We start from the raw sequence: 27,631 nt of genomic DNA, 5'->3' as shown, positions 1-27,631 counted from the left end.
GTGATCTGAGTATTCATTACAACGGCCAGAAATCTGCACTCAGAATTTAGAAATTTGTGGACTTATAATTTCCCGCAACAAATGCGGGACTCGGTGGGCATGATGGCAAAAAATGGATCTACGGCAATGCTCAATGGGAGCAACAGATGGGCAAAAGGTTTGAAAGAAATCAAGAGCAAGGTGAGTTGCTTAGTACGTAAACTTGTGCTGTAGTTACGGGCTCGTGTGTTTTGTACTGTGTTCACGTCACGTTTAGTGCAGGTGCAGCTAGCTAGTGCCAGAGTGCAGTGCAGTGGCAGTGGGATGACAGTTCGCCGTATCGCAGTAGCATATAACTGCATAGCCATTGCATTGGCATAGCGTAGCGGTGTCAATGGTCAAAAGGGCGTCCCCGGTGACACAGGCAATAAACCGATCATGTGGAATGGCTTCATTCTGAACAGGAAGCCCCGACCAAGAGCAGATTTATTTACATGATGTTCAAGAGCAATATTCTGTCATTACTAGAATCTAATGTTAGGTATATTATTATAGAGATTACTAGCCTAGCCCTAGTAGAGTAGTTTCTAGAGATCTCAGTTCTAGAATACTAGTCTATTCAAATGAGGTGAATGTTCAGCCTTGTTTGGAGAAACAGTCACTAACCATGCTAACGCTAGATTCTAACGATTTTTGTTCTACTTACTAGACCATGATCACCAATCGTTGCTGTTGTTGTTGTTTTGTTTGGGTCTATCTAGTGACATTTAGAAAGATCTAGTGTAAATCTTAAATGTAATGTTGCCACATTTTCTAGACCCGGATAGTATGATAGCCCTTTGACCGAAAGATCGGTCTGTATCTGCCCGTCGGGGAATGTTCCGCGGAGACTGCGTCTGGCTTCACGGATCCCCTCCGTGTACAGACCGAAGTCAATGATCCCAGCTCCTGTGTGGAGCAATGCGCACAGATCAAACGTTACGATAAACCAAATTTCAGACAGCTTTTTTACATTCAAACAAGTTTGACATGACATGACACATTATGCAGCAATATTTGGGGTTAATTTCTCACATTTTGCAATCGAAATACTCACAGTAACGCGGTTATAATGCAGAAATTTTATCCATATTGCAACATCGCCGTTCGCTAGCCGTAGGTCGCCATTTTGAATCTGTAAACCAATCACATGCGAGGTACTTTATTAAGTAAAAAAAACACATAGAAACTACCTCGCATGTGATTGGCTAATAGATTCATACTGTATGTTTCTGCAGTTTGAACGTGACGACGCGACGGGCTGGTTGATGTGTGTTTTGCGTTGAAAATTCGACCGAAATATTGGATTATTCATTAATCTGGTGAGTGTAGTCTATTCTTGAATAGTTGATTTAACTATTCAAGCTTAAATTTGCCGACCTAGGGCCGTGAATTAGACGCAATCGAGAAGGGTGAGGTACCTCACCCAATTTTCCATAGAGACAGTGGTTAAGAACATCCACACAGCAATGGGTACTACAACCTTCCGTCTGTCTACGGAGGACAGCGTTAATGACAAAATACAAAAGAGTCCTCCGGACAGACGGATCTTTCTGTCTAGATAGCCCTACTACATATCGACCACCTTCTTTTAAATCGACCGTGTATTAATTGGCGCACTGAACACATAGTACGCACTTCTCTGCGCGCAAAGCACATAAAAATGGATTGGCTTTGAATGTTGATGATGATGGTGTGGGAAAACGTGAAAATTCACTGTTCATTAAATGGTTTTAATCAACGACAAAATTTCGAATTAATATTTTCACCGAATTGTAATGACAACACAATGTAATGTCTATGGAAGTTTCTAAAAAGCTTCATACAACACGGTGTTCAATACAACTCGGTTTGCGTGCATTGTCAATGCAAAAACAGCGGTTGATCCTAATAACGAGCGTTACCGCGGGGAGCTGAAACGAGGCCACGCAAGTTTGTCGGCGATATTTTTGCACTGAAACTTCGAATCGAAAAGGGAACAACGGCATTTGGTAGAGCTGGATTTTCTCAATCACGTACAGTAGGTCAAGTTTTTAACGTGAATTTCAGTGTTAAATATTCTTATCAAGCAAATAAACATTAGGCGGTCGATGAGTAGTAGGTCCAACCATACCTGCTTTAACGGTTAGTAGGCCTATGTTGTGTATGAAATATCCAATTGGCAATCCAGGGGTTGGGCAGTAGTGTTACGGCCCAACAATGGCACTTATTTTATCTTATCTTATCTTACAAGTGTACCTCTCTTACAACAGAAATGTATTCTGACACATTTCAGCTTCTCAACATTGCCACTGTAAACCAACTCATTGGCAATCAGAAATTTGCCAAATGTTAATTAAAAAATATTGCTGGATGCCTGCAGAAATCACAGTAACTGATTGATTGATTGGAATTAGATATGCAAGTGCCCCAACAATCATTACTTTGCTATCAGTTTGGGGAAGACTTCCTTATGTCCCCCACCCTAACTCATGCATTATCACTCTGCCAAATATTTGTGGGACTGTGAATGCGTACATCCGTGTGTAAGCTAGCAAGGGTAGGGTAGTGGTAAAGTGACATTGAAAAATAAGTGGGGAAGGGGGATATACTGTACATGAACAGAAGTCTTTCCTCAATTTGAAATCCATCTTACAAAAAAGAAAAAAATGATGGCGAGAATTAAGTGAAAACCACCAAGAAAGAAAATAAAATAGTCTGCGAGGTACAAGAAGTAAAGGTTATTCTCTTCGCTTTAATGAGGTACTGTAGTGTGATGTACATACAGTATGCTGTAATTATTTTTTGCACACAGATATATTCAGGAATGAGGAGATCACAGGCATTTTCGCGAGATGTTATTTTCGCTAAGTGACACTGATGCTGTCATAAGTGGACTTTTACCTAAGCGCATGGCGACATTTTCATGTGTTTCTGGATTCCCACTCCAACAGTGATTCACGAAAATAGTAGCTAATACTAAGTTATAGCAAAGTGATGTGGCTGAATCCAACCTCTCCAGCCATGGGTACAGTCTTGTCACATGCATGTGGCTGTATATCTAGCCTGTCATACACATCACTAACACTAGCAGAGACTCCAACCCCACGCACCTTCTGATCAGGAGATTCTCCCGCCCGAAACCCCTAGCAAACGGGAGACTCCAAGTTGATGTGTGCGAAGCGCGAAGTTCCTAGGATTCTAGATGTTCTCTGGTGCTGTCTTAGGCTTATTTTTTCAACATACGATAGAAATAAGTAAGAAATCCTTTCCACCGGGAGACACAGAGCTAGGGCGGGAGAAATCAAATCTCAAACGGGAGAACGGGAGATCGTGCAAAAATGGGTTTTCGGCGGGAGATCTCCCGTCGAAAACAGGAGAGTTGGAGTCTCTGCACTAGTCATGGATGATACACACTGCAGAACTTACAATGTTTAACAGTCTGTGTGTAGGCCTACAATGTGTATGTCACAGTCTACCATGGGTCTAGAATGTGAGGTGATACCACTCATCCAAGGCCAACCATTCTACACAATGTCCAGTATATATGTTTCACTTTCCATGTTGCCCATTATACCTCCTGTTTAGCCTGTAGCCCTAATGAAGCCAATGTAAATGTGTCAAGCTGTCTGGTTTGATAGTTACAGTATGTGATACCCTGTTCTTACTAACAAAGAGTGATAGTATGACAAAGGTGGTCTGCGTGTTTGCTAGAAAAGAAGACTATCAGTACACAGGAGGAAAAAATAGAAGCTCTCTTCAAAGTCTCATTGCATGGATCTGTAATTCCTGTCCTCTAACACTCACAACTGTTCATACGCAAAATGTGTCACACAGACTTCTCCTTGCTGCACAGCAGTGAACTTGTCATGCTGAGTCTATCAACATTGATGATATTCTAATGAAGTAATGTGTTGTTACAATATTATCAATGGTATATGATTCAGAATATTAATTTTAATTAATGAAGAGTACTATTACCAATACTAATAGACTGTCGTATCTGTTATTTATAACGCTGAGCATATTCACATACAGTGTATGTACAGTGTATGCCATAAAGATGACAAACAATCGTCACTGTGTGTATCCTACTGTAAGAAGCTAGTGCCAACGGATTAAATTGCCAATTTGCTGAATGGCATGGTCATTGACAGTGTCGCATCTTATTCACAATTCATTTCATGTGATGACTTTCATAGTACTTACTTTTCATGTACAGAGACAATCATCCTTGGATACTGTCTGCTCAAAACAATATTCAATGTGTTACTACGTGGACATGTTCATGAACCAGATGTACACCAGTCACTACAATACACTAACAACTTGAAGAATAAGATGGAAATGAAGTGACACTTGTACAATGTACTTTACTGTATGTTACACCCTTCACATGTTCCTGTGATTATCACTCAAAGCCAGAGGGGAATGAGCAGACCGGGTATAGATTGGACACACACATTACATGTCATTTTTGTTTTGGCTTATTTCTGTAGAAATTTATGTGTATGACAGATTCCTCTAGTGCATTGTAAATGACCATCACAACAATAACAATGACAAGCTGACAAACAAAGTTCAAATATAAATTCTTGCTCACAATTGTGTTTAACTGTGTTTGTACTTCACCTTCACCTCTACTTGCATGGACACACTACCTACAATGTAGTAGTCTACACTATTAAATGAGAAGTGCTGCTAGTGTCTTTTGAACACAGAGAACATGGAGATCGTTCATGTACAAAAGTTGTACATGTTAGTCATATCTATATGATGTCATAGTTAACTGATTGTACAGATGATGTCTCCTAAGGGCAGGGGACATTACAGTATGTCATGCAGTCTGGTTGGTATCCTGCCTGCTTGCTTCAAGCTGCCTGCATTCTGTACAGTATACAAATGTGTATAATACAATCACACACAGAAACCCCTCTCCCTTTCTTTTTGTATTTTGATTCCACTTCTTGCTAATCTATTCCACATTAATTTTTACAAAATGAATATTATATACAAAACATGCTCAGGCCCTGCTGTAAGGCTGTAGAAACGGTTTATCGAGAGACTAGGCTGTTCACTCGCCATGATTAGGGCCTACATTGTAACATGCTAGAAAAATGAAAATCAAAAAACATATTCCAAAGTGATGAAACAGAGTTTCAGAAATACAGTAACAAAATTTGTGGTCGCGAGTAACTACTACAATACATTGCATACTTGCCAACATTTTGAAATCCTGAAGAGGTAGATTTTGCGAGGGAGCGAAGCGACCAAGCCCGTGCGCGCGAGGGGGGGGGGGGGAGGGTGTGGGAGGGGGGTGTCCCCCCTCCCGCGGTGTGGACTTTTTTTGTTTTTTCAATGTCAAAATATGAGATTTGGTGCATGCTTTTTAACCTATTTAAAGGGTTCTTGGTATTGATAAAAAAACATATAATCCATGTAAATCTATGAACTATTTTGTAGACTATGCATATGAAAATAAAATCAGACATATTGGTAAATAATTTTTGTAGGCTAAGCATATGTGAAAAAGTAATCAAACATATTGTTATCACAAGTTAGATATGAAAATACATGTACGTACACGGCCGGCTGGGATCATGCCCACGATCATGCCACACCGTATGCCGCATCGGCTGCACCACGCACACGTGAGCTACCAAAACATTACTACAGTGTATTATGCGTGGTTCTAGCTACACGTACATGTGTACAGTAAGTCTTGCACGCACGTACTAGTAGTGCGCCACTGCAGTGTGCATATCACATGTGTGCATATTAGAAGGCTGAATACGGCGTTTTTGAGGAACGAGTTCCTTGAAATTATTATTAGTATTCTAATTACTAGCTTATTTTAGGGAATCAACGCACGATGAAGGGAAAATATGACTTCTATTTCATTTTATGATAGGTTTGCTACAAAATCGGTAGATCAGAAGAGAAAATCGGTAGCCGGTCAAAACCTCTAAAAAGCGGTAGTCTACCGCCCAAAGCGGTAGAGTTGGCAAGTATGACATTGTATGTACTGTACATGTATGTGTTGTGAGTATATATGAAAAAACATGAAATATAAAGATCAGGCTCACCAGTAAAACAGAAGCTACCATATTGATTAAGAGTTCTAACAAACTTCATTGCTTTGGACCATGTTATTACATTTTTACACTGTACACATGCTTTAGGCATGATCTGGAGTGGGGTGGGGGCATACAATTTTTGTACAGATCTTCAGAGCAAATGGTTTCTACCCTATGTTTATCCACATCCATGTAAATAAAGTTTTGTATTTTATACTGGAAATTACACTGTGTCTAGTGATGGACTATAAGTGCCTTTGAAAACCTTGTGGAATGTTCTTATACAATTTTGTAGGTTTGCCCCTAACAGTATAGGTCAGTATTTCTCAGATAAGTACCTGAAGATGTACAAGTTGTATAATTCTTTCATGACAATTTTGTATCCAGTTTGAGTACAACTTGTAGTTGTATCTGAGAAAGCTGCTGTGTTACCTGGTGGAGTCAAACACAATGTAGAGGTACTAGTATAATACAGGTGGTTTGTTTTTATCACACCACTGATGTGTTAACATAAAAATTACTGGGAGTGGTACTTTTCAAACTTGTTTGTGTACACTTTTTTAGAGTGCTTGAGTACCCCCCCCCCCCCCCCCCCCCCCCTATTTGAACATCAACCTAGACCCCGTTTACAGTGCGGGGCTGGGCCGAGCCGCGGCTGAGCCCAGCCTCAATTGCAAGGCCGGGCCCCGCAATTTTGTCCGTTTACACTGCTGGGCTCGGCCGCGTTTTTGATTCAAACCTTTCAATATTTTGTCGTAGTGGCGCTCTGCTTGTAAACAAACGTAATTTGGCATTGTCTGGTTTTCAGACCTTTTGCCCAAACGAATTCCGTGGCGACGAAATCGCCGTTCGGGCAAAGGCATTTGCCGAAGGAAAAAATCCTTTGCAGGACAAAATTACCTTAAACTATACTAGTTTTCGACGTTGAGGGGGTTAATATCCTGAACAGCGAAGTACACGTAGTACAGGCAGAGGGTTTGGAAGCCAGACTAAAATTGGCCGCGCATTTGGCCCAGTTTGCGTTTACACTGAGAAAAGGCCGGGCTCGGCCGTGGCCGAGCCGCGGCCGAGACCACCTCCAGAGCGAGGCCAAATGCGAGGCTAATTTTGGCCTCGCATTTGGCCTTTTGCGCGTTTATACTGAAATGAAGGTAGACTCGGCCGCGGCCGAGCCTTGCACTGTAAACGGGGTCATACACTTGTACAGATCAGTCAAGCTCAAGTATTTTGAATTGAGCCACAGTGTCTTTTTAACCTTTGAGCCACCAACTTGTCCTATTCACAGTTTACACTCTACAGTTGCTGAACCAACTTGTCAAGTAACATGACAACAGATATGTTACACTGGACTTGAACTTAATTTTGAGTTTTAGGACATTCCAAGAGATCATACAATGTACACATGTAAGGTACAGTTTTATGTACTGGTACTTAAAAGCAAAGTTCTGTTTAACAATTGTATGTTTCTGAGTTTTTTCTTTAATTTCAAGTATTTCAGTTTTTGATTTCAAGTATGCAATGTCACTTTTGCAAACTTTCCCAGTCAATGCCTATCAAATCATTTAATGGCTACAATGTAAGTGGGGTTACAAATGTTTATTGTTAACATGATTCATCTACAATTAATTATAATGTTTCTTGATCCTTTATACCAGTTTGAACAGTGTGTAGAGCAGTGTAGGCCATTGAAAACTTATTCTGACTTACAAACTGTAGAGCCCACTGCATTAGTGAAGTTTAGCAGTCAGAAGCCCAAACAATTTTGCAGGATTCTTACGAAAGATTTGTCAGATCTATGCTACAGTAGACCATGTTTTGAGCACCTACTTGCCTCACGACGAAAAAGACAAAAGTGATCTCTAGAGATAGGATGAGAAGTCTTGGTCAAGATTCCCAGTGGAACATGCTACTGCAGACTTTACTAAATATCAAGTGGTTAAAGGGAGATTATTTAACATAATGTGAGGTACAATGTACAATAATGATATTTTATACAGTTTGGGTTTAAATTGATGATTAGTATTAAAAAGTAAAGTGATCAATATGCCATAATTTTGCAGGGTTTTAAATGGAAGGCCCATCCTGATATTATGTTGCTTTGTTTGAAAACAGAAAAATCAGAAAAGTACAAATTGTAGATCAGTGAAAATTGGGGGGGGGGGGGGGGAGGAAATCAGACACACCAAAAAGTTATTAACTGATAAGAGTTTCAAGAGTAAGACAAATTGGCAACTCTGTGTGATGTACTGCAGGTGTTGAGCAGCTCTCTCAATTTATTTGTACCCAAATATCACTAATTTTCATTTTTCTCGTTTTGTCGCAGACAGAACTTGAATCTAGTGAGAAGAACATGCAAAAACGGGTAACTCTTATCTAGGCCAAGGAAAAAAATATTTTGGTTTCCAGTAACCCGACCGACCCGACCAAAAGGTGCCAACCCGATAAATTTTATCCTCATAGATGCGCTGCAACCATCGTTCGGCCCCCTGTACTCATTGTTCGGCCCCATATGTCCGTGCATCAACATGCGCGACGTACCGCGGCCGTGCGCTTGCCCTGCCTATGTGAATGTATGAAACTGTATACACACTGTAGTACATCGCACTACGAGAGCGCGGTACTATCCATGTACTCGCACGCTGTGCGAGAGATTCAACGCATTCACAACACGTTGCAATCAAACACTGGTGATACAGCAAAATCTGACACGGGTGGCATGCAAAATATAAATATCACTTAAATGCTCAAGTTATCTCAGAAACGGCTGCAATCATGGCTGTAAGTGTACTTGCTGTATAGATTCAATGCAGATAAACGGACTAGTAACTTCAGAACTTGGAATGAAACGAGTCTATATGTGTTGCTATGCAACTTTACTTACTTGTTACTTACCCGTTGCTTGTGCGAGTTGACCCGGGAGGGTTCAAATATGATTTCGGGGGTCCGGCGACGTGGCCCACTGTTGTGCTCTTCGGAACACTTGTGGAGATAGTTGCATAGTTTGAATTTCGCACTTGATATGCACCATTTTTTATTCATGAATTTCAGTGAATTTTTATTTGTAAGAGTGGTTGATTCATGGAACCCTGTCGAATCAAGGGCCACTAGCTTTACTGCACGCAATTTACTGCGAAGTACCGTATAGCGTACCCGATACATTTTTTTACACAGTGCAATGCATAGTGTGTATGGTATAAAATGCATTTAGATGACTGTGTGTGCATTGCAATATTGTGCGACTTGCATACGTTCCTGTAACGTATGCTGCAGAGCTAGGTCTGAATACGATACGGTACAACATGTATGAAAGATACCGATACGTACCACACAGACATACATTTAAAACATACATTGTACGCTCCGTAATTTTACTATGGTACACACACATTACACACGTACACGTTCACATTGAAACAGAAACCAAATTTTTTTATAGAATTAGAAAGGGTAAAATTTTTTCGAAAAATCAAAAAATAAAATTTTTCTCCTACCTTCCGACCCACTGTTCTTGAGGTCATGTTACCGGAAACCAACATATTATTTACTTTGGCCCTACCAAAAACATCTGAATAATTTTTTTTTCTTGTGAGAACAATGAAAATGTGTGATTTTTTTATACAAACGAAATGGAGAGCTGCTCAAGACCTACGTGTGTTTTCAAACAAAGCAACATACAATGTAATATCAGGATGGAACTTCCCTTTGATTTTTTGTAGAGGTCACATACCCTACTGTTTCTTCCATTTCATTTTCAGTTTATCTGAGATGAATGAGCGAGATTAGATTACCACAGATATAGCAGCTTATAATTGTATAGCATGTTGACCTGTCATACAAGTTGGCGTACAGTACATAATAATATTGCATGTCTTGACGAGGAGTCAAACAAGTTTTTGCAAGTCAGTGCAAATCAGGAACCAGAGACCCCATATCATGATACAACTGTACATTGCCATGTACCATCGATGAAAGATGCTGTACTCTGTAGTCTCTGATCAATAAATTCCTTAGATATTATGGCTTCCATTGTGGCTTACCCCAGTTGGGTAATTCTGTTGACAAAAGCCCTTTGTCAACACAGATACACAGTATTGTACATATGTGTGTGTGAAGGAAAGAAGACAATCTCGGTCAGGTTAAAGTTCTTGGAATCCTGATAAGTAAACCTCTTGCAAGGTGTCACGCTCTTATCACATCACCCACTTTGATGTTTGTAGTCTTGTTTTTTCTCCATTATAGGCATAATTCACAATTTGCAGAAGAAACAAAAACCCAGCATTAGTGCTTTGAAGGGATGGTGCAGTATTGGTGGAGATGAGAATTGGGCTTTTCACTTTTTGCGAGATACCAAGAAAAGCTACATTATAGTACAGAGCATGTAACCATTTTAAGAGGAATTCAAAGTTTATGTGATGAAAATCGGGTTTGGAATGACTGAAATATCCAAAAACAAAGTAAAACAAAGTGATCGTAATAAAATGTGGGTCCCACACTTTATTAGAATCACTCTGTTTTGGATATATCTCAGCCATTTCAAAACCAATTTTCATCAAATAAACTTTGAATTCCTCATGGAATTACACGCTCTTTCATATTTTGTATTAAAGTGGTTTCTCATTATCTCACCAAAAAATGTCAGAAATCTGAAATTATCTCAACCAAAACTATACGAGCCCTTTAAAGGACAAGTTCACCTTCATAAACATAAGGATTGAAAAAATGCAACAATATTAGTAGAACACATCAGTGAAAGTTTGAGGAAAATTGGACAATCGATGCAAAAGTTATGAATTTTTAAAATTTTTGTGTTGGAACCGCTGGATGAGGAGACTACTACAGCTTGTGAGTCATATGCGTACAACAGTATAAAGAAAATTTAAGAAAATTCAACATATTTTCACTTTTTTTCGCATAATAAAAGAGCACTTGACTTGCCTCTTTCTAAAGGCAGGGGGAATGATATTACCCATAACAATTGTCGGTAACGAGTCGGGGGAATGTGTACTTTTTCCAAAAGATGAAATTTTGTGAAATTCTCTTTATATTTTCCTTATATTGTTGTACTGTACGCATGTGACATCTAAGTTATTCACACACTACAATAGTCTTCTCATCCAGCGGCTACTGCACAAAAACTACAAAAATTCATAACTTTTGAACGGATTGTCCGATTTTCCTCAAACTTTCAATGATGTGTTCTACTAATATTGCTTCATTCTCTCAATCCTTATGTTTATGAAGGTGAACTTGTCCTTTAAAATAGTTCTAAAATGTGAGTTAGGGATAGAAACAACCACTGTAAAAATTTGATTCCGTATTTATAATCGATGTTAAAGTGTTATTAAATACACAAAATGTAAACAATAGTTAAAATAAAAGTGTTTCCAGACTAAACCATCTACAGTTACGGTTTAATGAGAAAAATACTGATACACGTATCTCCTTATATTTTAGGCTTTATTGCAAAAAAAAGATATATGCAGATATACAGTATATGGTAGGATTTTTTGTGATACAACAGACGTACACATACAATGCATCAAATGTGATATCTTGAACATTTTTTTAATCACTGCTCCCAAAGGTAAACAGGACCTGTAACTTGTGCTATGCAGAGATGCTGGAAGCATTGCGTTAGTTTCATTTTTGTACTGAATATACTCCCACCTCTTTCTTTTACTATGGTCACATAGGACGCAGATCTGATGCCTCCTTTTACACTTAGCAGATTTCGCTAGAATCTTTGAATTTAAATGCAATCAAAGTAACTCAGATAATTCACAACAAATGGTGTGTTTACATTGGCAAAAGAAAATGAATCTGTATTTCAGTACTCTAATATTTGCTCCGGCAGAATAATCCACTGTGAATCTGCTTGCCCTCAAAACTTTTGTTTTTTAAAGGTTTTAATTTGTTTTGTAGTGTACTTGTTATATGGTCAAAGAAAACATGCTACATGACGCATATTTCACATCAGCCACACTGCCATAAGTACAGTACCAGTATTACTTGTACTAGTAGTTTTGATCTCAAGTGAATGTGTACTTTATCTCTGTAATTATTGTGATAGAGCCAATGGCAGGGATATGATACTGTGGCCTGTACAAATTGTATATCAAGGCTGTATTTCATTACCGTAAAATCTGCATGCATTGTGTTAATGCAGCCATTCACTATGTGTGTACGTGCACGTGTTGTCATAATTGTCGCTATGTTGACATCATCTGTGGAGTGCATGATACAGTACATGTTGGTTGCGATGTGCAGTCTAAAAAAAATCAGAAAATATCCCGACTTATTCAGTAGTGTGTAATGATTTTCAGTACATGTTCTCAATTCTTCTGTATCACAGAAATAGTACAGTTGTCCTCTCGACAAAGTTTTGATGTCGCTCATTTGATGAAACAGTCGATAGGAAACGACCGCCTTTTCAATATCAATCAAATCTGCACTTCATCACGGAGAGCCTGTTTTGCTTTGGGGCAACTCCCACACTTCGCTCTCAGTCTAATTGCCTTAGAGTTTGCCTGTGATGTTTTTCCACAGTATTGTGAGTCACCTCTCATTAAACCCAGTTACAGTTGATCGTACAGAAAGGGACCCGTTGTACTGCATTCCTCAACTGTGTGTACTTGTTGAATGGCCATTATGTACACTTTTACAAAGAAATCCAAACAAAATGAATGCTGGAAGAGTACAATCTACACAGAGTATGTGTTTTAAACACGAGAAGAAGACCATTTCCGAACAGAGCTGGTGCCAACAATGGCCATATACACACACTGCTGCCACCACAGCCCACATGATTGAATAGGAATTTAACCCGCTGTGGTCGAAAAAAGACACACAGTGAGTTCTTTATGGTCCCTGGCCGGGTATCACTGTTGTCATCACATGGGAGACTTTGGGCTTTTGTTGTTTTCCCATTGTGCGAAATTGCTGACCCTTGTGTGCAGGCTTTGTTCCTGTCTCGACTCAAATCTACAGGGATTCTCCGACAGGCAGGAATTCTTGGGAAGTGGCGAGGAAAGTGTGGAGGTTTTTCCCAAGATTGGGAAGCCGTGGAACAGCCGACTTGTGTTTTGAGGAGGGCCATGAATTCTGACATGGGAAAATCGTGACATTAATTGTGCAAAACATGACATTACAGCTAAATTTTGCTGGCACATGTGCCAAAATCCATCCAAAAACATGAAAACTCTGCAATAATAGCAGAAAATCACACACACCACAGTGCAGTTTTTAAAAAAAAAAATGGTGTTATGATTTGTTGTATTGTAAACCTTCATGCAAAAAACTTGCAGTGTTTGTCACACTACTGTAAAACCCAATACAGAGACTCCAACTCTCCCGTTTTCGACGGGAGATCTCCCGTCGAAAGCCCATTTTTTGCAAAATCTCCCGTTCTCCCGTTTGAGATTTGATTTCTCCCGCCCTGGCTCTGTGTCTCCCGGTGGAAAGGATTTCTTACTTTTTGCTATCGTATGTTGAAAAAATAAGCCTTAGATAGCACCAGAGAACATCTAGAACCCTAGGAACTTCGCGCTTCGCACACATCAACTTGGAGTCTCCCGTTTACTAGGGGTTTCAGGCGGGAGAATCTCCCGATCAGAAGGTGCTTGGGGTTGGAGTCTCTGCCAATATTTTTGTGGCATTAAATTTTCACGAATTGGAGCCAACTGCCTTTTTTGCGGCATTACATTTTCATGAGTTGCCTCGAACGTTCAATGCATGTTGTGTAAACAAGAATTTGGGCGTGCATTTAAAGTTCACAAATCTTGGCTCGCAAAATTCACGAAATTAAAATGCACACAAACATTCATCGTTTTACAGGATATTGTCCAAATGTACATATTGCATATACTATACAGTATACAGAATATGTAATCTATTTGTGACTTTTGTAATGCTACTGATAGTACTGAAATTGGCAACTCACAAAAAATGTTACTTCCCTATGAACACAAATGCACTGTTGACATCATCTCCAGGTTAGAAATTTCTAAATTTCATTCTGAAAAGGGATGACATTTATTTCTCATTTTGTCTCTAACTGTTTTTCAGTAATAAGTGCATTCAACCACTTGCCAAATTGTCTGACAAGTCCCAATATGTATCATACCCACAAAATGTATGGCATCTTTACCAAGTATGAAGTTGAAATTCCAGGTACAGTGTACCATCTTTGATCATGATTATAGTTTCTGATTGGATTGAGGTATGGAAAATGAGGAGCATTCAGTAAATTCTCAAGGCTGTAAAAGTGCATGTGCATGAGTGAATACTGTCTTTGGTTATGATACAATAATTACATGTATTAGAACTTATAACAGTAGATACAAATTATAACTGTACAATGTAGATCAATTGTGTCATATTAACTTGTATTAACTTTGATTTTTTAAATGTTGAGGATCATTTTGCCTCATGTGGAAATCCTGTTTCTCGAAACTCTCAGCGGGAAAGACTGGCAAAGACAAATGTTGTCTATCCCCCCCCCCCCCCCCCCCAGTACAACGTACAGTACTGCACACAAAAGCAAAAGTGATCTACATACTTTAGCTCTGACATTTTGGATGTCAAGGGTTATGATATGAAGCAACAGGGGAAGTCCCAGCATATAAGATGTGCGTGTGTGACATGCTATTCATTTCAACTAAACTTGTTTTTTCAAGGGAGGGCTTTCATGGATCATGAAATTTTTAGTTTTATATTGGAAACCATGAGCCGTTGCCATGTATAGTGAACTGAAACAGGGCTGCCAACATTGGAAACTAGTTGAGAGTGAGGCTCCCATGTAGGCTAATGCTATAATTTAGGAGTCAAAATGAGTGAGATCAATAGAAATGCATGCAAATGAAATAAAGTTTTAGAGTGAGAAAGGACCAAAATGAGTGAGTCTCACTCTCAATGAGTGAGAGTTGGCAGCCCTGTGAACAGGTCACCAACTATACTACAGGGCACATCAGTTTAGGTCCTTCAGATAGTGACGTAGGTCCTACACAACATTCGTGGGAGATCTATTGTACCCATGAGAAATGCATAATTTCTCACTTACATTGTGTATGCAGCAAAATCACTGATTTCTGTAAAGAAGTTTTGAAGATTTTAGTGATGATGCTCAGATACACATGTATTCAAATCCCAGCAAGTCATCTTTAGAAGATAGAATCCAGTGGTTGACATTATAGTTGTTGACTTGGTCATGTTAATGTCTCTTGAAAAAAAAAAAAAAAGATTGTTCTTTTATTGTGTGTGCAAGAACTGTCACTTCATAATTACATGTCTAACAATATTTTGATTTTACATTATTTTTCAAGATGCATCTACAAGGCATTGAGGTGTTCTTATTTTTCCAGATTTGAGAACGATACCCTGTACTTGTAGGTGCAACACATACTATAAAAAACTCATTTTTTTTTTTCACTATGTGTGCCCATAAATCAGATTGTGATTAGGATGGCTTTATGAAGGTTTATATTAGAGGACCTCTCAAGATATGACTTTCGATACACCTTGAAGTATTTCAACAGTCATGAATACATTTTGCTGATCTGATGCTTGGCTTTTCAATGATCTTATGTGGAATGACGTCATGGCGATGAATTTCCCTGGTAACAATGGAATCATGTGGTGGATGCTCATTTGCTTTTAATAGAAAGAAGGAGGTAGACTTGCAAAGCAAAGCTGTAATTTAGTTACAGCTGTGTGTTTGCACCCTTGTCTTTTGCGTCGTGTCGAATGGAACAGGTTGCTGGTTTTAAGCTTAGGAAATGGCTGACACTTTGGCACAAAGCTCTTTTTTCATACACAGTGCCTACTGCATTGCTAGAGCCCAGTGGAGCATGACTCTCAACCGAGGGCCAATAGTGCACTGATGGGAGTGTGTGCAGCATTCCTCTGCAACACTACTGAATGTGGAAACAATGGTACACTGTATGTGGTAGATTATTATACTGTCTCAATGCCACTGAAGCAATCTGACAGGGGACAAAAACGAGCAGTTGAAATGAATTGCATTATCCCACACAGGGTTTAGGTGAACTTTGTTTCTCATCCATTATGATATTTTGTGTCGGGCTTCCTGTTTGGCAAATTATCCACTGAATGATTTTTGTGTACCTCACTGTTGCTGTTTGTTCAGAAACCAATATGATGAAGCCCATACATTTGTGCCTTTTTTTTCTAGTAAAAGCAATTTTCTTGGTTTGATTGCCACTGTAAGATTGTTGCCTTGTCACATGACTCAAATTGACATTTCAGACATTGCCAATTTTTGTGTGTTTTAGATGTTTATTCTGACTCATCAAATATGAACATTGCACATGTAGGCCTACACTGTACATGTACAATGTAGGCCATATAGACCGTGCAAAAAGTTTTAATTCAAAGCAGAAATCCTTTGAATGTACAGACAAGTTGTGCTATACACAAGTGTACTACGTGTAGCCTACTGTACACCCTGTCAGAAAGGTAGGGCCTAATTCAGGAAGTTACATGTACAAACTACCACCGATGCAGTCATGCCAGTTATGAAACTGCCATTATGATTGAGGAACATCTATAAAATGATATAATACTCAAGATTTATATAATCCATATACAATATGTATTAGTCTTTGCTTGCTACTACTTATCAGCTTTGGGGACAATTTTCAGAGATCTGTGTTCACGTATGGTCGACTGATTGCAGTGATCAGGAGGTTCCCACTTCCCTGCAGTGATACAGCATGATCTTCATCAAGTGAAGCTGCACCATAGTTGGAACTTGTCATATATACAAAGTTTGAAATAGCTGAGAGAGTGAGGGGGTTCGCAGTATAGGCCTATAATGGAACCTGTACATGTACAACTGTACATGTTCCTTCTTAATGATCTTCTTTTCCTTTTCCTCCTCCTCCTCCCTCTCCTCTTTCTCCTTCCCGTGCTTCTTTATGTGGAAAAATGAGCAAAGAAAATGTGATTCCATCGGGATTCGAACCCCAGACCTCTGGATTGCTAGCCCGATGCTCTACTGACTGAGCTACATGTATAGAAAGCCATAGTTCAGTGTTTGTCCCAGAAACCTTAATTCTCAAATGTGTAACGTTTTTGCCAGTTGACACCATTCACTGTCTAGTACCAGTCACTTGGGGTAAACCTCACAGGGTTGGATGTCATTCACCTCTTTCTCTGAAGGTGTATAATGTGTGATAGGAAAGAAATGAATGCCTCCCCTGTTCATCCTCCTCCCCTGAATATGCCTCAACAAACAAAATAGATAAACAAATATAAGAAAAACACACACAGAAAAAAAAACACCCAGCAACAATGGGAAAAACCTGTGGTGGTCATTTTGATGGTTTCTGTACATAGGCACCTACCCATCTTGTGTCTTCTTTTTTTGTTGGCCGTACAGTGGTATGAATCACCTTCATTATGGCAGGCTCCGGCAAATGTTTGCACAGTGGTTTGTGAATGAAACAAAGCTATCACACTCAGGGCGGCATTAATTGTGGCCTTGTCCTACCCTTGACCATCCCTTGTTTAGAGTTCACCTGATCAATTGCACCAACACCTCTTCTCAAGCAAGCGCCAAGTGAGAGGACACACAATGTAGGCCCATTAACAAAATTGAAAAGATATCATGAAATTGGAGTGGTTGGCATGGGATTAAAGACTAAGCCTCTATGATTTTGCTCAAAGGTGTGAAAAGGGGGATTCTGTGAAGAGTGAATATTTTCTTTGCGATTATCTGTAAAATTTCTAATCAGTCATGATGATAATGTTGGCTTGTGTACACACTGTACATACATTACATCATTGTGTTTATTTTTGTTATGAATATGCCATTATCTTCAGTTATTTTTTCCCTTTGAGACATGTAATTTCCTTGAATGCAAAAAAAAAAAAAAAGAACGGGGATGGGGTGCTGTTTTAATGAAGGATATTTTAGATGTCAAATGAGCCAGCAAGTTTGCAGGGGTCATTGAGAGGTTGTTTTATTGATGTAGCAATTTCAGAGATCAACTGTACACAAGATAGCTGTGCCAGTTGTATTTAACTGTATTATTTATATCACATACAATTTATCCATGAGCAACCAAGTGAATAGATTGTCAACAATGCTGTGCACAGCAAATTCCCACAAAAGGAAGAACACAGGTGTGCACTTTCACACAAAAAACCCCCACAATACAGTTTATAACTGAAACTGAAAATAAAGATGATGATGATGATGATGATGATGATGATAATAATAATAATAATAGTAATAATAATAGTGATAATTATTATTATTATTATTATTATTATCATCATTATTATCACGTTATTTAGATTCAGGAGAGGTAATTTCTCTCTATTAGCACACAGAAATGTGTACTTGTGACAATCTAGAATGAGAGAGAGAGAAAAAAAAGTTGCATTAAGGGTATTAAAAGCCTACCAACTTTTGTGAAAAAGTGCATCAGTGAGCAGCTTCCATGAAATATCTTTTATGGAAATTAATTAAATTTTCTGCTGGAAAATTAATGGGTTTTTATTTTCACACCAGCTGAGATGTCACATCAACAACTGTGCACTGTGTCAGTGATGAATATCAAAGTACAACATTTATGTGTGCAAATTGAATCCTACTTATTAAATTGAGTTGTAGAATTGCCATATGGCAGTAACTCCACACATTGAAATTGTCTGTCATCAACTATTAAACAGATGTGCAGCTGAGCTTTACATCAAGCTTGAGCAAATTCCTCTTGAACATCAGTCCCGGTTTCTTCCGCATGACTTCATGTTGGTTTTCCATGAGGCGACACAGTGCTATGAACACATGAATGCTGCATACGTCACGATCTGTTAAAAAGTGTTTCCCTTTCAATGATCAGTTACTGTATATGGGGAGCATTGTGTTTTGATCAGTGTGCAAATGTTCAAGGGGGTTTTATTGTATACTTTGTACATTCTATACATGTAATGCACTGGGATGGGGTATTGAAGAGGATCTCTGTTTGGCTTCCGTTTGAATGAATGCATTCTGCAGGCACAATGTGTAAATTGTGTCTTCATCCTCAAATGCTCGGCATTGGTTTCAAATTGTGTGACATTTTGCATTTGTTTATCATGTCAATATTGATCATGTTTCTGCTTAGAATACAATACACTACAATGTATGTAGGCAGTTGTGGAGTGGAATCCTAGCCCTGCCCATTGTATTTGTGACGATGTGTGTATGAAGTGATTTCATTGAGAAATATTATATATGTTTCCCTTCAAATAGATCATAATTTTGCAGTGTTAGACTTGATTTCTGCAATATTCTGAATATTGGTATTACTGATTCATCAGCTACTGTATTTGAGACAAAAATATGAAATGCCACATATTTTAACTGTTCTGTTGATCAAATTCTCATTTGTAGGTTGATTTGGTAGGGAAAGCAAATCACAAATGTTACTAAAAGTAATCATGTGTAGGGCCTACTTGTTATCTAAGTAAAGCATGGCTACATGTACAGCTGTAGGTCCTACACTGTACCTCTTTGTAGCACTTTCATACCTATACACATACACACACACACACACACACACACACACACATGAAATTTACATGTAGCAAATACATATTTTTCTGCAGTGCGTGATGCAAATTTATGTGTAATGATTTTAAACCTTCAGGAAAAAATCAGCATTTATCCTTTGCCTATTGTAAAAGTACTGAAAGTTAAATTTTCTCTTCAAAGTTATTAAAAATCATATTAATCCTTATTTCTTTCATTTTTACATTCAAACTTTGTCATTAACTCATATGATGTCATGGTTAATCATGTGTCGATTCACAGCCTTTTATATGATTGAGTTTTGCTTAAATGAATTAACAAAATGATAAGTAAAGTGATCATACCATTATAAGGCCATCAAGAATATATGCCTATTAGAATCATATTCTTCAAAATATCAAAGCAGAAAAATAAAATCATCATGACAACATGTGATACCCATGTCTTTTGTTATGTTGTTGGGTTGGACTGCACCCTCAATTAAACTGAAAGCCAATTCCATGTTGAAAGTGAAAGTTGGTCAATTACCCACGTACTATTACAAGTCCTCATGGTTTTCCATGTATTGGTGAAAGCGTACTCCGCTATTGCGCAGGCAATCATTTGGGAAAAATAACTCCCTCTGTGCAAAGATTTGTTATGATTACACTGTAAGTGTATATATCACCGTTGAAGGGGGGGGGGGGGGGGTAGGGGAGGGTGAGTGGTTGGGGGGGTTACCTGAACACCTAGCATATATCCATTGCATTTGGCATGAAATAGCTGGTGGCATTCCTGCTGTGCTGTAATACCCTGCATATTGCATTGTCTCTGCCCCTGTGTCAGGGGAGTAACGCTGACCTTTGAACTTGAGAGTCAGAAGTTTGATCTGTGCGTGGCTAGTAGCATGCAGAGACATGCTGCTCCACTGTCACTGGCCCAGGTAAAGCCGTCTGCAGAAAAACTGAGCATACTATCTACTGTCTACATAGCCCTACTTCTTCCATTTCTTCTTCCTTTTATTTGAAGAAGCAAGAGAGGTTTAAAATTCACATAACCAGCTGAGCCAGATTTTGTCTGGTGAGAAATCAGCCAGTGCAAGATGTGAAAATCTTGGATGTCTTCACAATCACAGCATGAATTATTACTGCAATGTTGATTTTTGCATGGAAAGTGTCACCGAGAAAGTGAACCTTCTCCAGTAATCTCCTGTATTACTTCTTTTTAAATATCAACACATGAAAAAAAAAAATTATACTAAATATAGCAGCATGGAGTTTGCTTCTGATAGAGGGCAGTTGAGTTTTTCCCCTCATTGTTAATGTTATCAAAACTTAAACTCAACCTTGTTCATCAACAGGAAAACAATGCAAGCAGATACAATATGTGTTTGCTTGTGTGGATGTGTTTGTGTGTGTGTGTTATTTCAATATCTCACAGCAAGAGATCATTAGCAACAGTTTTATTTCCACATTATTATCTGGTCTACATAAAATGTACAATTTCAATGAACATGGCATTTATTGTCATGGAACAACTGTGTGTAGTCCATCAGAAAGTACAAGGTGATGTGCAGGCTTTACGGGGATTTGAATCATCATATTTCCGATGAAGATGACTAGCATGACTTGCTTTAAGAAATAAAAGTGGATAAATGCAGTGTACAATATGCCCAAATAGTGTGTTACAACTTCAAGTCAAGTCACATGCTCAAAGGTGTCTCTGTTACAACTCACTGGAATTTCCATTCCCGTGACTGTGTTTGTAAATAGGCCTATTCTCTTGGATAAAATAGGCCTATTCTCTTGGATAATTCTCCTTACAAAATGTACTTGCAGTACCTTGACAAACTCTTTTGACTGACAGCTGTTGCATGAAGACACATGGCTACCAAACCCTTTCTTTCAGTATTCCATCCTCTGTGTGTGTGTGTGTGTTGGGGGGGGGGGGGGGGGGGGGGACAAAGGGGACACCAAAATGCAAAATCTAAACAGTTGGTTTGTACATACTATACAATGTAGTATGTATCCTTTGTACATACCTTGTATGTATATTTTCACTCAGGGTGCAAGACCTGTGGAGATTTACATCTTGCTGACACATTCCTTGGAGCGACCTCCAGCTAACCACCAGGTTGTAAACATCACCAAGAGGGTCACCAGTGTTATCTCTGCAAAAGTGCAATAAATATTTAAGTTGTGTTGGCCTTCAGGTACCTGTATCAGCTTGAAACTATTGAGGGGGGAGGGGTGGATGATAGCTGGACTTAAAGGGACGATGCAGATGAATTAATGGAACGATAAGGTGAATTAATAAAAAAAGATCATGAAAATAACAGATAATATTTTCTAGAAACATCCCGACAAAATTGTCCATCAGGATTGTCCATCTTGTGTGTTGGGAGTACTCTCTTCGAACATGGGACTACTGCACAAACACTGCCTTTGATTTTGAACTTTCTCTTGATGTGTAATTCACAAGATAGAGTCCTTTTATAGTGTATGATTATCAAATACCAGTACTCTAAGGAACAATCTACTAATGCAGAGATGCATGTGCCTCTCACAATCAAATATGTGACTTTCTTGTACCTGAGTAGACAGTCTGGACTCAATGATGAATGAACTCTATCAGATAAGGAATGAAAGTACACATATTTTATTATTTTACACTAGAAATAGAATTCAGTTGCAAGCTTTTCAGTGGTCAGTACAATGCCCAATGTGTCATGTGTACAAATGCATGCATGCATTACATGTATGTACCGGTACATACAATGTTTTGGGGTTTTTTTCACACCTGAATGAGTAATGTGTGTGTAGCTGAAGGGGATGGCTGTAGCTGTACAGTACAGACACACATATACACACATTCAGTCAAACACACACACACACACACACACACACACACACACAAGCACAAGGAAATTAGCATTGTATTACATACTGTACACTTACCACTGCTGCATGCATGGTGGTGGTTGTGGGGCGGACTCACAGACATTCCTCAAATTCCAGAGTTTGACATTCTACTTGTATGATGAATATTGGGAACCACATTGTCTTTGTTAATATCAGTACTGATTGTCTGATTGATAATGTGTATGTTATTGTTCTGTTTCCATGTTGACGTACAGCTGTATGTATGAAGTGTGAGGTGCAAGTACAGCTAATAGAATGTAATATGTTTGAGTTTCATTGATGTACATGTAAACTGTTGTGTACATTTTGAAATGGCCCTGTCATATGTTACAATTATGTGTTAAGCAAAGCTGTGTCCAATGCTCTTATGATGCAGAACTGCAGTTGCGTGTAGGATTTTTCCACATAAAATATAGGCAGAGCCTTTAGTGTAGAGGTTCTTTGGGGGTAATTGTGTGCATGTGTTTGTGCACGTGTCCAGCTATTGTTAATTGTTTGTGTTGTGTAAAGTACCTTGATTTTTATTAAAGAAAGCATGACGACTGTACATTCATTCATCTCATAACACAGTGCATGTCACTGTCGATAGTAACTTGTGAGCTAAAGAAATACTAATTCCCATCACAACATTTTGAATTAGGCCTAGTAGTTGAAAACTTTTGGAGTTTATCATTGGACTGCCTTTACCTGTAAAATTTTGATAGACAGTTTATAAATGAATATTTTCAGACATAATAGTTGTGTGCATCCTTAATTCCTTTTGATTTATGTATGTGTTTTTGATTATGATATAGTACAGTGCTCACTGGATAATCGGGAACTGAGTGGGAGCACCACCTAAACATTAAAAAAGCTTGTCTCCGGACCCATCTTGATTAAGCAGGGGTGACTGTATCAGTACCTGAGCTCCATGTTAGTTTCATGAACTTTACTTCTGACTTATTATTTTACAATCATCGCCTGCAAATTGTCCATTCATAGATGGTTAATAATCTTTCAACCCGCTTCCTTTTCATATACAGCTTGATGCAGAGTTTCGGCGGTTCACCATCAACCCGAACAAAGTCGCAACGTTCGAGGACTTCTACACGTTCCTGGAGCGCATGCACAGACTAAACGACGTGCCGTTCCTCGTCGGCTACACAGACCCACAGGGTGACCTGCTTCCCATCAACAATGATGACAACTATCTGAAAGCTCTCACATCCTCCAAACCTCCCCTCAGGGTGGTCATCCAGAAGAAAGGTATGAAGCTCCTCCTTTGTAAACTCAAAGAAAAAACAAGAACAGTAAGATATATGACCAATAAATGTATCTCAGTGTACCTGGTATTTAAAAAGAAATATCACTTTTTGCCAGGTCACCATAAAAGAAATCTTTATGTTCAAGTTGGCTTTAATGAATAGTGTTTCATCACACAATAGAGAATTATTGATTATTTATAATGATGTTGGAATGCATTTTAGACCAAAGGCAACTTTGTAGTGACAAAAGCAACCCTTGACACGACTCAATGACCACCCCAAGTCTCTACAATGACTCATCTTTAGCCATCAAAATTCCTGAAAAAGAAACTGCCTCCCCTGTGTGTGGCAGTGTATCCCTCTTGTGGCTTTCAGTTATAGATCAAGTACATGTAAAGATCCAGGCACTTTTTTTCGTCAAAGCCCTCTGTGCTAGTGTGATGATGTAGCCAGTTAAAATTGCTCTATACCTACAATGTACAGTAGTTTGTGCTTGTGGCCGATGCTTTTACTATTAGCGATGAAGTGGACTTGGTTTTACTTTGGGACACTACATTTCTTTTTGGGGGACATGAAAATTTGATGTTTAACAAAAAAGGTTATGTGCTGAGCACTGGTCATGTGAAGGTATCTTGACTTTTTTTTTTTTGAACTTAATGATTGTGGAGTGACTTGACTCTGAAATTACAGTTCATGACCTTCTGGTTGACATATCATTTTTGCCTATTTCCCAAGTGAGAAGAACATGATTGCTGCAGTCCATACTGGTAACTAAAAATCTTTCTGTCATTCACCAAGAACCAGAAGGCTGCTAACTCCACGATGGACTTTGTGCAGGGCTATTTTTTAAACTCCCTTCTCTTTTATTCAGCCATCAAGATTTTCTCTTCTGGTTGCTGGAATAAGCAGCTTACAGTGGATTTTGTGATTCAAATGTATTGACCCTGTAGAAGATCCTTTGCATTGTTTGTGCATAGGCCTATATATCCCATGGCCTTCATCCTCTTTAACTCTTTATGTGCCATGGTGGAAACCCTCTTTGTGCCACATTATTCTGAGACACCAACCTAGTCATGCTTTGAGAAAACATTCTGTTTTTAAAATCTGTATAACTTTTATAAATTTCTGTTAAGTTGAACATGTAGAGAGCAAAAGTTGTAAAGAAAATGCCAAGCTTTGCTTTGATGCAAATTGTATGACAAATCTCTCTGTCTTTTTTCTATAAAATGATCAGTAGCTACTTTTCTGTAAAGGCATGAACATTGTACACAAAACAGTTACAGAAACTTGTAATGTAGACCCAAATCGACTAGGGAACACCACTTGCTAGTCAATCACCACATAAAATGCAAGCTATGTAACAGAGGAATGGAATTACGAGAAACACTTTCATTGTACTGTGACATTTGGCGATTTATTGATCAATTTGGGTGAGTTTGCGCATTTGAGCAGAATATGCGAAGCTGGCACGCCGTTGACTGAGCCGGGCGTGCGTACATGGCACATAAAGAGTTAATCTGCACTCTATTTGAGATGATACAAGAAAAATGTTCATGTCAGAGGGTTCCATTCTGAATATGTCAGAAATAGCGCCCACAGAGTCCATGAACAAGTCTAGCTGTACTAGCTTTTTAGTTGCAGGGAGTAATTTTTCTGGTATCGCATCGCAGTTTGCTATGCATTTTGAAAAGACTGCTATACTAAATTTCTTGTGTGTAGCAGGTTTTTTCACATAGGATTGTACAGAACTTTGTCAAAAGTATTTTCCCCATTGATCAAAACAGTGAAGGTGAGGTTGGGAAAGTTTGATTTCTGTTTTCTTCTAATGTGATGTAAGACATTTTATTAACTGTTCAAATCTGTTACAAGTTTGTATTCACCTGTAATTGCAAGCAGTAGAGTTGTCTGCCCACTAAGTCATCATTTGAATGTTGTGAATGTTATTACATTTTCCCCTAAATGTGCTGACTTAAACATAAACATTACAAGATGTGTAATGTGAATGTCAATCTCATTCCTTTGATTTTTGTTGAAGGCCTGAGTAATATTTGTCCAGACTTATCACTACTTTGGTGTTATCGTTTTCACACAGATGAGGTGAATGAGAGCACGGTCACATTTGGGAACACAATACCCAGGAGAAAGAACAAGATCACACAGTACCTTCAAGTCAACACGACGCCAAAGCCGATAAAGCCATTCAAGGCCATCGGCCTCCCGCAGGACTTCCGTAGGGTCTCGGCCATCATCGACGTCGACATCGTGCCGCAGACGCATCGCCGAGTCAAGCTCCACAAGCACGGCTCGGACAAGCCGCTTGGTTTCTACATCCGAGACGGAACCAGCATGCGGGTCACACCACACGGTCTGGAGAAGGTTCCCGGCATCTTCATCTCGCGCCTGGTGCCTGGAGGTTTGGCCGAGAGCACGGGACTGCTGGGAGTCAACGATGAGGTCTTAGAGGTGAATGGTATTGAGGTGTCGGGCAAGAACCTAGACCAAGTGACTGATATGATGGTGGCCAACAGCGCCAACCTCATCATTACTGTGAAGCCTGCCAACCAGCGCAACACGCTCTCCAAGAAGAAGCCCTCCTCCCTCGGCGTCTCGCCGGCGTTGTCACAGTCCATGGCGAGTCTGGGCAGTCTGGATGAACTCAGCGACGAGGACGAGGTGCACGACCACACAAACGATCCTCAGTCTGGCGAGGGAGGCGAGGTCAATAGTGAGGAGACCAAAGAGTCCAAAGGTGACAAGAGCTACCTCTTAGGTGGCGGAGACAAGGGGAGCCTTCGGAAGGACAAGAGCGCGCCGCATGAAGAGATCAGGCAACCTCCGGTGAAGATCAAACATCCGCCAGACGACCAAGAAGCGCTCGTCACCAGTGACAATGAAGAATGCACACTATGAGGTGCAAGGCACGTTGCGTGTCTGAACAAAGACAGAACAAAACATTCTTGCTATTAATATTTCCAGTGGAAGAGGGGAGAAAGCAGCTTCAAGATTCATTCATTTGAGGATTTATATGTGACAAGAATAACCTTTGCCATAATGGTGTGAGTGAGAACAAGTCTATGTTGTGAGGACCCAAGCTGGCTGTATTCAGTGAAAATAGCTGCTATGCGTGTGGCCTTGGCTGTGAAGAAAGAGGTACAGCATACGATGCAAGTTTGATGTCACATCAGTCACAGTGGTCCAGTCAAAGAGCAAACATCTCAGAGAAAGTATTATACCAAAATAATGTCAGGCATTCTGTATTCCAATTATTGAGCATAGCTTATTTCCATACAAGCTTTACTTGGTTGCTGTCTTCGCTCTGATCATATTGCTCTGAAACAAAATATTGCTGGAGCTGCTGTGAAAATTCATCAGTAGTGTATTCACCAACAGTTGTGCTCCTCTTGCTCCCTGTATCATCCTACTCACTTTCGCAGATCTACGAGCCAAACGCTAGTACAGATTTAGAGCAACTCGTTCAGTGCTGTGGATGAATGACTTGCTTGCGGAGGGATTCGCCTGTATTCACGAAGTGCTTGTTGATGAATACATCATCAACCCATTGGATGTGGGTACCTAGTGTATTCTGTGAAATGTCATGTCCATGGGGATATCATAGGGACAAAGTGAATGAGTTAATATGTTAATGACTTTATATTCCACAAGATTGTAAGTCAGGCCTCCCTAAATGTTAAGAGAGACATACACCCACATGCCGTGATTCAAGAGAGAGGCCAGTCCTGTATAGAGGGAATCCTCGAAAGTTTTGGTATTATTGCCAGCCTTACAGGTAACGCAGCTGGATCAAGCCTAAGTTACCCTGCTGCATTGCCGAGATAACATTCAAGCACCCTGTGAGCCGGTTTGAATGGTCCTGGA

The 27,631-nt window shown here is 39.4% G+C and overlaps 1 protein-coding gene across 1 annotated transcript; it reads left to right on the top strand.

Annotated features, from left to right (window-relative positions):
- On the top strand, window positions 1-27,631 carry LOC139731602 (partitioning defective 6 homolog beta-like). The gene is made up of 3 exons (XM_071642491.1): window positions 1-180; window positions 23,534-23,756; window positions 25,848-27,631. The coding sequence occupies exons 1-3, from the start codon at window positions 82-84 to the stop codon at window positions 26,663-26,665; spliced, it is 1,140 nt and encodes a 379-aa protein (XP_071498592.1). The 5' UTR covers window positions 1-81; the 3' UTR covers window positions 26,666-27,631.

This window comes from Diadema antillarum, unplaced genomic scaffold (genome assembly GCF_040938485.1).
Source record: "Diadema antillarum isolate AM-2024a unplaced genomic scaffold, OU_Dant_1.0 seq00000382_RagTag, whole genome shotgun sequence".
In the NCBI taxonomy this organism is placed as follows: domain Eukaryota; kingdom Metazoa; phylum Echinodermata; class Echinoidea; order Diadematoida; family Diadematidae; genus Diadema; species Diadema antillarum.
The sequence above is the reverse complement of the archived record's forward strand: the minus strand, read 5'-3'. Positions and strand labels throughout refer to the sequence as shown.